The sequence below is a fragment of the Heloderma suspectum genome, chromosome 11, assembly GCF_057233095.1.
Source record: "Heloderma suspectum isolate Gila_16-S chromosome 11, 16-S_ref, whole genome shotgun sequence".
Taxonomy (NCBI): Eukaryota; Metazoa; Chordata; class Lepidosauria; order Squamata; family Helodermatidae; genus Heloderma; species Heloderma suspectum.
The window spans coordinates 18,204,666-18,217,667 of NC_139468.1; the positions used below are offsets into that span (position 1 = coordinate 18,204,666).

The following is a 13,002-nucleotide window of genomic DNA, read 5'->3' on the forward strand; positions in this document are numbered from 1 at the left end:
TCCCTGCTCTCTTGAAGCACAGAAGTGAAGTATGAAAATGGATGTGAAGATTCAATACACAGGACTTCTCTCAACATTATTTATTTATTATTACATTTATATCCTGCCTTTTTCCCTCTTGCAAGGAACCCAAGGTGGATTACATGACCCTCCTCTAAATTTTATCTTCACAACAGTCCTCTGAGGTAGGTTAGACTGAGAATCAGTGACTGGCCCAGAGTCATCTAATAAACTTCATGGTCAAATGGGGACTAGAACCTGGGTCTCTCGAGTGCCAGTCTAATCACTGTACCACACTGGCTGTCTCGCAGAAGAGAAACATTGAATGGAGCATTCCAACTTGAATCCCTGTATAGGACATGAGTACATTTCGTTCCCTAGCTCTAATAGTTCAAATAGTTCTCCTAGTTCAAATAGCTCTAGAAGATGTAGAACATCAGAAATTGAAATAGTACTAGAAAATCAAATGGGACAATGGGGATAGAAATATACAGTGGTCATATTGTCAAGCAAACATGACCAAATTCCTGACATTTTGAGTTCAAGGCTATCACTGTTGGGCCAGCTGTAGTTTAATACCCAACTGTTAAAGTTTGTTTGTTTATTTATTTATTAAATTTCTTAATCGCCCATCTGGCCGGTCATCCAGCCACTCTGGGTGATGTACAGCAATACGAACAGTTTTAAAATAATAAAATTCTACATTAAAACATCATATTTCTAAAAATACCCTGTTGTTCAGTTGTTCAGTCATGTCCGACTCTTCGTGACCCTATGGACCATAGCACGCCAGGCCTTCCTGTCCTGCGCTCTCTCCTGGAGTGTGCTCAAGTCCATATTCATTGCATCAGTGATGCTATTTAGCCATCTCATCCTCTGCCGTCCCCTTCTCCTTTTGCCTTCAATCTTTTCCAGCATCAGGGTCTTTTCCAGAGAGTTTTCTCTTCGCATTAGGTGGCCAAAATATTTGAGCTTCAGCTTCAGTATCTGTCCTTCCAATGAGCAGTCAGGGTTGATTACCTTTAGGATGGACTGATTTGACCTCCTTGCAGTCCAGGGGACTCGTAAGAGTCTTCTTCAGCACCACAGTTCAAAAGCATCGATTCTTTGGCGCTCAACCTTCCTTATAGTCCAGCTTTCACAGCCATACGTTGCTACTGGGAAAAATGGTCACCTGAATTAAATTCGCCCATGCTTGTCCATTTTAGTTCGCTGATTCCCAAGATGTCGATGTTCAATCTTGCCATCTCATGTTTGACCACCTCCAGCTTACCTTGATTCATTGATCTTACGTTCCAGGTTCCTAAACAATATTGTTCTTTACAGTATCGGACTTTCTTTTCACCACCAGACACATCCACAGCTGACTGTCCTTTCAGCTTTGGCCCAGCTGCTTCACTCTTTCTGGTGCTACTTGGAAATTCCCTCTGCCCTTCCCGAGTAGTATATTGGACACCTTCCGACCTGAGGGGCTCATCTTCCGACATCATATCTTTTAGCCTTGTGATACGTTTCATGGGGTTTTCTTGGCAAGAATACTGGAGTGGGTTGCCATTTCCTTCTCCAGTGGACCACATTTTGTCAGAACTCTCCACCATGACCTGTCCTTCTTGGGTGGCCCTGCACGGCATAGCTTATGGCTTCACTGAGTTACGCAAGCCCCTTCACCACAACAAGGCAGTGATCCATGAAGGGGTACTACTCACCCCAAATGCCTGCCTGAACAACCACGTTTTTAATGCGTGGCGGAAGCTCATTAAAGTTGGGTAACCCATTGAATTTAGAAAGTCATAGCATTTGGATCTGGTCATATTGTCTTCTTGTTGGCCATAGAAAATGGTATGCTTTAATCATACCAGCTGGATGAACTGGAAGAGGCTTAAGAAAGCCTTTGAGGAGTCCTTTCTTCAAAAAGGCATTATATACTTTATTTGCATTATACAGTACTAGAGTTGGAAAGTATCTATGTGACTTATACACAAGAAGCCAATTTAAATCTAATACTGTATTTTCTGATTCTTTTGTTCAAGTGTCGTCAAGCTAGGCGCACTAGGTCTGAGGTTACATTGCTGTGGAAGAATAATATTCCTATCATGATAGAAGTGATGCTACTTCCAGACTGTTGCTATAGTGATGAAGGACCCACCACAGAAGGGAATGACTTAAATGATCCTGCAATCAAGCAAGACGCACTGTTACTAGAAAGGTGGATCTTGGAGCCAGTTCCACGACAGTAAGTTTATATATGAGGGTTGCTTTAGAATCTTAAGTTTACTGCATACTTTTCAAACAGCAAGGTGTTATATATGTTTGTGTTTCTTTAGTTTGGCTTGCTTTGAGGCTTTAGTTCCATTTACAAGATTTCTTGGTACTGTTTATGTAAGGAAGATACTGAATGTTAAGTTGTTTTGCCGCAATTTTACGATTTTACATACTTACGTATTGCAATTTTACATCTTTGTTGACTATGCAAATTGTTCAGTCCAGCAAATGTGCTAATGGCTTATGATAGCTGAGAGGAGATTTAAATGAATCCATCAGGAGAAAAACTAATAAAACCTCTCTCTTCTGGATTACTTATCAAAGGTGTGCACCTAATTTTATCTTAATATTTAATGTTGTTGATTAAAATATTAATATTTTGTGGGCACACTAGAGATTAGAAAATAAACTTGATATTCCTATTCAGTGCTGTTCGTTTTTGATAAATCTGGTATCTTTGTGGAATTTTAGCTGTGCTTTGAATCATACTCTCTTGCAGGATATTTTACAAACCTTTTAATGAGGATAGGAAAGGAATTAATGCAACAAAAGTTATCAAGCGTCCTTTTCATATTTTTTGGATAATTGCACTCAAGCCAAATTACTCTGTTTTGTTGACTTTTCCATTTAAAGTTTTTCACCAACATATGTTTGTTTCTCTTTGATGTATTTTTAGAAGTGGTGATCGATTTATTGAAGAGAAGACCCTCTTATTGGCTGTCCGCTCTTTTGTGTTCTTTTCTCAGTTAAGTGCTTGGTTGAGTGTTTCACATGGAGCAGTCCCTCGTAATATTCTCTACAGGTAGGTTCTTAGCAGACATTGGGTGATTAGAAAGAAGCATTTACATGGCTCATGTGTTTGTGTTACTCTGCATGACTTCGTTGAAGAGAAATTTTGTTTTATAAAAAATAATTCAACATATACATATATGTTCACTTGGAAGGTGGCCCAGGAAGGTGGACAGCAGTTGTACGGAATTATGTATAAAGAACTGGTTCTGTATTAAATATTCCATATACCTTGTTTTTAATTTTTCAGAGTAAGTGCTGCACATGTCGATCTGCAATGGACATTTTCCCAGACACCAACTGAGCATTTTTTCCCTGTTCCTAATGTTTCTCACAACGTGGCCTTGAAAGTCAGTGTCCAGTCTTTGCCTAGACAATCTACGTATCCAGTTCTGACTTGCAGTATTCACACCAACCTTGGCTTTTATGAAAAGAGAATAGAAGAGCATAATGTACATCAGCACTGCGATTCCATCAAGGCAGAGCAATGCAATGTACCCACCTCGCAGCGTGCTTGTGGCAAACTGATGTGGACTGAAGGAGTACTTGGTGTAAAAAAAGGTCCTGAGTTTACTTCAGCTGTCAAAAACCTGAAACTTTATCCAACAACTGGACTTGTGTCTGACTTTGGGGCTTCAGAGTCTAAAGTTCAGTGCCATACAGCTGCTGTTGACAGTAAGAAGCTACCACAAGAAACATCAGAGAGAGCTTTAAAATCGTTTTGCTTAGCTGACTCCCATCTACATAATGGCTACGCTTCCCGCCAGTCATTAGGAGAATCTATTCCTTTGATAGGCTCTTTACTCCAAGAGCGACATGAAGTTATAGCAAGAATTGCCCAACATTTGATTCACTGTGATCCAGCAACATCACCTGTCATGGGTTGGTCATTCAACACAAATGAAACGGGTTTGGTAAACTCAAAAGTTATTCGCAGTGCACATGAAGAGGAAAGCTTGCTGAAGAAAGGAAGGGAATTGTCTTCTACTGCTAACTCAGAGCTTACATCATCAGAAAACAGCAGTGTTGGAAAAGCACGAATAATATCAGAAACAACACTGTCTGATTCCTATGTCCCAATGAACCAGTGCTCCCGCCAAACTATAGAGGAAACGAACCCTCTCATAAGCTCTTTACTTCTAGAGCGGCAGGAGGTTATAGCAAGGATAGCCCAACACCTAATTCACTGTGATCCACCTATGCCGCATGTTCCTCATCCTGTGTTTAATGTTCATGAAATTAATTCGGTTAATCCAAAGGCTTTTCACAGTTCCTGTGAAGAGGACAACCTGCTGAAGAAAGGCAAAGAAATCTCTTCAGAGCTCTTCTGTAATTCACGATTGACTTTATCAGAAGACAACCGAAAAGCAAAAGGTAAAACACCAGCAACCCCCTTGAGTTCATTTAAATATGATGCTGAATTGAAGGTATCTCCAAGCTCCCAAGTAAGAAGAAAACTGCTTCTAGCAGAGCCCAATGAAGTAGTCCAAAACACATTTCAGCAGCCTCCTATCAATAGAAATCAAAGCCCACTAACTTGTATGAACCAATCATGTAGCAAAGAAGACTGTAAATCAGAATTCGCAGATAAATTGGAATTTATAATTTCTGGTTGTCCCCATAAGCCTCAAGTGGCAAAGAAAGGTATTGCCAAGCAGTGTTCACATTTCAACTACAGTGATGAATTGATCTGTACAGATAAACCTAAGGACAGAGCAATCACTAGCGAAAACAGCAAACCAGACTGTTTAAACAATTCACAGTTGGATCAGTCCAAAATACTTGAAAATATGAAAGTGACTGTAACACAGGCAATTGACAGTTTGCACAAAAATGAGTTTAAGCGCTTAAATAAAGACTCTAAACAACCAAATATTTGTGAACAAAACTCCCAGCTCACTAGTATTGAAAACTATTTACATAAAGACCATGAAAGTTTCAAATGCAAAAATAAGCAAGATAAAGTGAAAAATGTAAATGATGAGAATGAAGACCCAACAGATTATGAAGTACAGAAACGTTCTCAGAAAAAGCCTATAGAAGACTGCTTGGTGGCTTTGTTTGAACAAAAGAAGAATGCAGAGATGCCGGTGAGTGGTGTTTAACCTGCACGTCTGTTTATATATCTGACTATTCATACATTCAGTATCCTATCCCGCGCCCCTCAAGTGCTTAACATGAGGTACAATAAATGGCGAGGTCCTTGTGTACTTTAGCAGGTCTTTCTGGGACATGTCCTAGGTGTATCTGTATTTCACCGGCAAAATGGCAGCATTCAGAATAATAGATCAGTGCTTAAAGAAAAATGTGGAATAGGAAAGATGAGCGGAAAGGCAGGAAAGATAAGTGCCTGCCTGTGCATCCTTTTGGCTGCTTGAGCTGGAGGTATATCCATGCATGATAGGTGGGTGCCTGCCTGCCTGCTGCCTGCCTGCCTCTCTCCCTCCCGATTGCAGCAGGTTTCAGGATGACAGTAATATTTTGTGAGTTAGCTGAAATCCTGCTGACTTACAATATTTCAATCAAAATCATATTCATACTGTAGCCTTGCATGTGGAGTTTAGTATTTGTAGAAGATTCTTTATGCTGTTTGTTAATAATACACATAGAAAGTATGTGCAAGAGCTCTGATTGTCCACTGTGACTTATTCTGAAAGATTATCTATTAGTCCAAAACATCACATTGGTGTAAATGGAGATGTCCCAACTCTTGAGGGAAAGAAGGTTAGTTTGATAATATCCTTCAACTTTTATTTGGCAACCCTAGAAGCCATGTTACTTAATAGATACTGGATTTTACAATTAAATTATTCCTACTTCTATAGTAATGCAAATAAAAAGCAAGTTAGCATGCATTTGCTACTTGGGTCAAAATGTAATTGAGTTCCTTTATAAACTGAATTGAGCTGTAATCTTAAAATAAGCCACTTGAAGGTACACTTGCAAGGGGGAGTGTAACTGGTGTGGTACTGTAGGTGCTACCTTCAGCGGATCTTCTGCCATTACCCCTACCTGTAGCCCAGACACATGGGGAACCCCCCTGCCCCTCCCAATACACATATGAATTTTAAAACTACCTATGCTTAGGAAGGGACATTGTCCATCAGAAATCACCTATGCAGAGGTGATCTAAAATCAGGAGAATTGAATTTAACTAGAAGGGCGTCCTGTTTATCACTGATTCTTTCCTCCCCTACGGACAGAGAACACCACCACTCAAACACGTGTGGCGCAAAACCAATTTTCACCATTTGGATGGGACTTCTACTAAGGCTTTCCACCCTCGAACGGGATTGCCTCTACTTTCAAGTCCTGTAAGTTGCTATTATGTAGCTCTGCCCCTTTCAAAGTTTCCCCCTTTTTATTTTCTCTGGCTTTAATCCTAATAGCTTTTAGTGCTTTTTCGATTCTTTGTAATAAAGTTAGGGCACAATCCTATCTGGATACCTGGCAGCCTCCAGACTCAGAGGCTGGCAAGTATCCAGTGCAGGGTGGGAGGATAGCAGTGGCAATCTTCGCCTCTGTACTCCTGCCACCCTGAATTTCTGCTAGATGGGCAACTTCACCCATCTAGCAGTGACGCCTCGGAAGGGGAGAGAAAGAGGCTGGGGTGGCCATAGGAAATGGTGTATCGCAGCCTCCCTGGTCTCCTCCCCTCCCCACCCCTGGGAACACCCCCTTTTCCCCATCTCTGCGCTCTGTTTTTCTGAGCACAGAGACGTAGCCAGCACAGTTGTCTCCCCGATGGCTATGAGGGGGAGGGGGAGTTGGTGGGGAGTGTAGTTTCCTGGCTTCAAGGTCGAAGTCCTGTCTCTGACTTCAGAGCCAGGAAACCAAACTGTGCTATCTCCTCCCCTCCCTGAAGATGCCATCTTGGGGGCATAGGATTGTTCTCTTATTTGCTGTTGTTGGTTTCCTGCTGTTTTTAGATTTTGTTTGTGTGTTAATTCTTTTTTGGTTTTAAATTTTTACTGGAAACCACCCAGAGAATGGCTATTGGGCAGTATATACAGTTTGCAAGTAAATAAATAAAAACCAACTGGTACTGTAGTAATTTTGGCTGCATTTACTTTTTACTCTCTTGCTTTAGTATTTTAGCTATTGAAATATTTACAGCTATAAACAAAATATTTTTTTTAAAGAAAAGGCTAGCCTCATTTGGTGGGAGATAACAGTTATAGTAGTTTCTCTTGTTTAGGATTTTGAGAATGCAAATGAAAGCATTTTGAAATGTGACCAGAAAGGATGAGAATTCAAATCTCATCATTTTAGCTCATGAAGACCGGAACTCAGCATTTCTTGATAGACACTGGCTCTGATCCATAGACAACACTGCATAAAAGCATCTCCCCACAAAATGCATTGTCAATGCTATCAGCTCAGACAGTGCTGGTTGAATGTTGGGGGAGGGGCTGCTTTGAATAGATTATTCCCCCACCCCCCAGAAACAAATTATTTGTAATGTCAGAGGTGACAGCTTGTTGGAGAGAACACACACAGCACAGGAGCACTGTGTATAGCCCCCAGGTACTAGTCGCAGGAAATCTCCCTACCCAGACGCATGCCACCTCTTTCTTTGCATGCAGAGGATCTCACTGAAAAGGATGAGCCTCATGCAGATAACCCTTGCTGGATCAGTGTGCCGTTGAAGCCTTCTTTATATAGTCAGGGCTGTTCTTAACTAACCATATAATTTTAGATTGCCATCATGAATCCCAATACAGAAATACAGCTGTGCTCAAATGTATACACATTTCCTGTATCGGTCCCAATTAATTTCAGTGGAGAGAGCCAATCTGCATCACAAATTGTCAAATGACGTGAATAATTAAAAAAAAAGTCAACCATTGAATTTATCCCTTAAACTATCTATTTTAGGGCTCCTTTTTAGTTCTCCTTTTCAGTTCTGGTACCTGGGAGAAATGTCCAGCTGGCCAGTAGTGGGCAGGTTTTGTGTCTTATTTGCTTTCATTACGCAATAAAACATTAAATTTGTTTATCAAAATGTCAAACTCGGTTTCAGGGTGTTTCCAGATGGAGGGCTCCTAGCGCTTCTAATTAGAAGGCATTGTGCAGCTATTCCATCTTTTTCTCCTTAACGGATTTTCTGCGGTAAGAGAAAAGACGGAAGAAGCAGTGGGAAAACCCAAGAGGATTATGAATGGAAGACGACTATGTCTGCGCCCCCTGTAAAATTCCAGGGTATGCAGAGTAGTGGCATAAAAGCCTTGTCTGGAAGCACCCTAAGGTCCTGCAGCCAAAATAACGTTTGTTATTTTCTTCTCCTCCCTATTCCCTTTGAGGTTCCTGAAAGGAAAACACGATCGGGATGTTTTGATCTAGATGCATCATTATTGCATCTGAAATGTTTTTCCTCCAAAAGGTATTTTAAAAAATGTTTTCTAATGCTTGTATGTTTATAAAACGTTGTCTGTAACCCTGGATAAATAAGAGAGTTTTGAAGCAAGCGCAAATACTTAACTAATTGGAAAGGAAAGGAAAGGAAAGGAAAGGACAGGAAAGGTTCCTCCTGTGCAAGCACCGGGTCATTACTGACCCCTAGAGGGACGCCGCTTGTGCTGGCATTTTCGTGGCAGACTATAGCGGGGTGGTTTGCCATTGCCTTCCCCAGTCATAAACTAATTGGACTCAACTACATTCAAACATAACTAGGGTTGCAGTCTTTACACTGATTTTTTTAAAACATTTTCGTCAACTACAAGACATATGTTTTTAAGTTATAAAAGCTGTAGATAACAGGCGCCGTTTTAGAATAGGCATCCTCTCTTGTGTGAGAGTGAAGGGGGAATGTTGCTTTTAAGATTATCCATGTTGCAAAATGTATAAGCATCACCAAAAAGTGTTTTCTTCAGAACTGTTGTCATATGCAAATCTATGCAGATTTCATCAATTAAATTTTAGTTGATTGATTGACTAAGATTTCTCTAATAGCCTTCCTTGTAACACTTTTCTTAAATTCCTGTGTAGCAATGGAGATTTCAAAAATATTGAGCTCTATATAATTTAGTAAGGAATTTCCTCTCATAACTCTTTAATTTCTCGATGACAAATGGCACAATGCCCAGATTCAACAATATGATCTGAATTAATTATATCTTGTCACTAAGACAAAGCAAGCTGTTCTAATTGGCAGGCTAAGACAGCTTGTACTACTGAAGGCACACAGACCTTCTGTAGAATGCTAGTGAATCTAACATTTGGAATTTCCAGATGATTGCACAGAAAGATGCCTAGATGATACTGACATGCTATCTTGTGCAAATTCATACTGGCAATTTTTGATATCCATGAAAGTAGAATCTATGAAAAGTATGTGTTGAGCTGGTATTTTTGAGGACAGCTTAATCAGTGTTGTAGTCCTGAAATTCTGTACATTTCTTTAACTTCAAAGCATAGCTACTTGAAATGTTGCATCCTAAAAACAAATTACATGTATGCATTTAACTGTGGAGGAAAAAAATAATAACCCTGATTTCTTACAACCTTTTAAAACAGTCCACGACAGTGTATAAGCAAAGAGAATTACCCAGATATCCACGAGAAACCATTTCTGAGTTCCAGTGCCCCACCTGTAACTAGTCTTAGCCTTCTTGGAAACTTTGAGGTAATGTATATTTATATATTCCCCAAAACCTCAATTCTTTGTAACAGATAGGCTGATAGTCTACTGTGGCATATGTAGCATGATCCTAAGCAAATTTTTGTCAGGGCAGTGTACCTGACACCTGATTTACCAGTTTCCAGTACCAGATGAAAATGGTTTTATTTGCCCAGCCTTTTAATTCAGGATGCATCGTTGCTTTGTCATCCTATTGCTATATTTTTTAACCTGCTTATTTTATGTTTTAGTTGCTGTCTTTGTTTTTGAATAATGTGTGTTTATTCTTATGGGGTCACGAAGAGTTTATCCTTAAATTGTAGCCACCTTGAAATTATATATGATAAAGTGGGATAATTGTAATTGTTTTATCTGCTGTCCCTGTTGTAATGTTTTTATTTGCTATGGATATTTTAATCTATAGTTGTATCTGATTTATTTGATTCATGTGTTGTCATTTTAATATTTTAATGTTTTGTGTGATATTATATTGTATATTGATATTATAGTGTATGTTGTTTGTTCATATTTAAATGAATAAATTCCTGCTGATTTGACTCAGTTTTAAACTATGGGTCGACAGCTGTATAATAAACTTTGAGTCTCTATATCTATATCTCAGCCAGTTGGAGTAGACAGTACTGGGTGAGATGGGTGAGCAGCCTGACCTGGTACTGGCCAGCTTTCAGTGATCCATTACTACAGACTTGATTTCATAGCTGGCTTTTTCAAGAGAGAATTACTCTGTTTTTTCAGGAGTCTGTACTGAATTATCGTTTAGATCCCCTGGGGATTGTAGATGGCTTCACAGCGGAAGTGGGAGCAAGTGGAGTCTTCTGTCCAACACACATGACTCTTCCGGTCGAAGTTTCATTCTACAGTGTTTCTGATGACAATGCCCCCTCTCCCTATATGGTAAATATCTGAGCTTTATACTTCCATTTAGCCATTAAAATATTTCCATGTATCTGTACTAAACTTTGGTATGGGTTTTGGGGTAGATATTTGAATTAATTCAAAGCACGCTGTTGCATAAACAAATCACAGCTTTTATTGCAGTTCCCTGTAGGGGTCTGTACACGCATGGTTCAGAAAGCCCATGCTATCCCTTTTCTTGTGTGCTGTTTAGTTTTCGAACTTGGGCACATGAAAAAGGCCTGAGTAAGTGTCAAAATGCACATGCAGTGCTGTTAATTTTAAATAGTGTGCATGCATTTAAATGGCCGGGTTTCCTTGCAATAAGCATGGCAGCGTGAATGCCTTCCTTTCCCAGTCGCCCTGCCTGTGTTCATTGTGTGGAATCTCAGTCATTTAAATGAGCGTGCATGTTTGCAAGTGTCAGCACCCCTGATGCATCTTGGCATCAGTACTCTCTGGTACTGTTTGTTCCAGAGTCCACAATAGAAAATATTAATCAGCTGTGACTTTTAGATTGATGAGAAAGGATAACTTCTCAGGGACTACTTCACAAATTGTCCATCTGATTTTTGTGGGGAAAACATAATGTATGAAACAATCCTTGCTTAAACAGTTTAGGCTTAACAGTGATTCTCACCACTTGTTGCCTAGAATCAGTGGATTTGACAAAGGTTATTTACTCATCTTCTACCCATTTCAGGCAACCTAAATCGTAAGTAGCTACCCTTCGTAAAAGCCACTGTTTAATCAAGAACAAGTGATCTGTGAGGTTTTGAGCCTGTTATTAGCCAGTTGGCCTAACTGAATTGAGGAAATACTCTTAGCATGGGCATGGCTCATTCATCTTTAGGATGAATGCATGTAGCTTTCTTGTCTTCCCTCTTGTAAACAAAGGCATTGATTTGTGATTATTTTCCAGTGGATTTAACACTGGCCTTTTTTGCTATAGTGAAGAATACGTGAATACTGTTGGCCCTTGATAATCAATTGTAAGTGCAGGCTTTGAAATAAACATTGTCCACCTTGAAAGGATGCTTGCAAGGGACACTGTTGGAATGGTTGGGACTAAAATGTCCTCTGCTAATTACACTTTTGTATTTTCCTAAGTAATACGTTACTTGTGTGTCACCCTGTGCAAAAATACTTTTTTATTTTAAGTTTCTATTGTGTATAATTTCATGAGCTAAGAATTTTGCTATACTAATTTTACATTCAGATGTCTGTTTGTAATCTTCTGCTTCTTGTTTTCTCTTCCCTACCCCCTAGGGTGTAATTGCTTTAGAGTCTCTTGGTAAAAGGGGTTATCGGGTACCTCCTTCAGGAACAATACAAGTGGTATGTACTCTGTGGCATACAGTTACATTAACAATCCTCTTTCCAACATACAGCTAAGCATTTGCTTCGAAGAAAACTAGGTAAGTCTATTAGACCCTTTAGGAAATTCCTTAATCTTGACAGAGAGAAGGGGAAAACACACGCCAAATTAATCTGGCACTGTGTTTTGCTGGTCCTGATGAAGGAGTTCATGCCCCCTTCTTCCACACCTCTTGCCATGTTGAATTCCACTCTGGACCTAATTAGTAGTGGAGAGCCCCCTTCCCTGGCCAAATCTTTGTCAGCTCTGCTAAAGGCACCAGGTGGGAGGAGCAGGAACCAGGCAGTGGGGATGGCATTTGGAAAGATACATGGGCAGTTGCCTAGTAACTGCAGAGGTATTCTCCATCACTTCCTGATAATTGGAAAGATGATAGGGAAAGACACTAGTTCTGTCAGTCTACTTTATCTTTTTCTCCTAGGAAAAGGCATCAGTCATACCATGGTCTTTAGTTACAGCTTGCTACAAGCTGATGGTAGTGCTGAAAGCATAATCTAGAATCCTGCATTGGGTGCCTTCTTGGCAGTGAAACCTTTGTGGTTGCTGAAGTATTCTTGGTTTTCATACCAAGTCTGTTAAGCACAGCAAATGTTGATTTGTTTCCTGCTGAGATGCTAATCCTATTTGCAAAATATAGAGATTTTGTAGGGTGTGATACCTAATGAGTGTGTCACAAACTATGTTTCTGTGAAATGTAAGATGGTTATAAATAGGAAACAAGAAGGAAAAAATGAACAAATATTTATAGTACAACAAATGCTTTTATTTTATATGTCTGTTCACTTACTTACTGGGTCATGCAATACTTCCAACACAATTTTCATCGTCTCCATAAGGAAATTTGAGCAATGTTAGGGGTTATCATGGGATGAATACTTAAATGGCTGGCAAAATACAATAGTAATTAATGAATCTTTGTCAAGCTATGACAATTAGTATTTCACAGGAATTTGATTTGGGTGAAGTACTACTCAAAGTTTATAGTAATTGCTAAGACAGAGTATCATGCCTGGATGCAATATACTGCATTTCTATGAGA

At 39.7% G+C, this 13,002-nt stretch overlaps 1 protein-coding gene across 2 annotated transcripts in view; it reads left to right on the plus strand.

Moving 5' to 3' along the window:
• Nucleotides 1-13,002, plus strand: part of ATOSA (atos homolog A) — a 60,002-nt gene that overhangs the window by 41,893 nt on the left and 5,107 nt on the right. Inside the window, exons 3-10 of one of the 2 annotated variants that reach the window (XM_084817069.1) lie at nucleotides 2,031-2,233; nucleotides 2,939-3,064; nucleotides 3,302-5,141; nucleotides 6,255-6,365; nucleotides 8,355-8,434; nucleotides 9,568-9,676; nucleotides 10,427-10,585; nucleotides 11,855-11,923. In XM_084817069.1, coding sequence (XP_084673195.1) covers nucleotides 2,031-2,233; nucleotides 2,939-3,064; nucleotides 3,302-5,141; nucleotides 6,255-6,365; nucleotides 8,355-8,434; nucleotides 9,568-9,676; nucleotides 10,427-10,585; nucleotides 11,855-11,923 — 2,697 coding nt within the window. Of the gene's footprint in view, nucleotides 1-2,030; nucleotides 2,234-2,938; nucleotides 3,065-3,301; nucleotides 5,142-6,254; nucleotides 6,366-8,354; nucleotides 8,435-9,567; nucleotides 9,677-10,426; nucleotides 10,586-11,239; nucleotides 11,328-11,854; nucleotides 11,924-13,002 lie in introns of those variants that run through there. The other variant, XM_084817070.1, reaches the window with a different exon arrangement.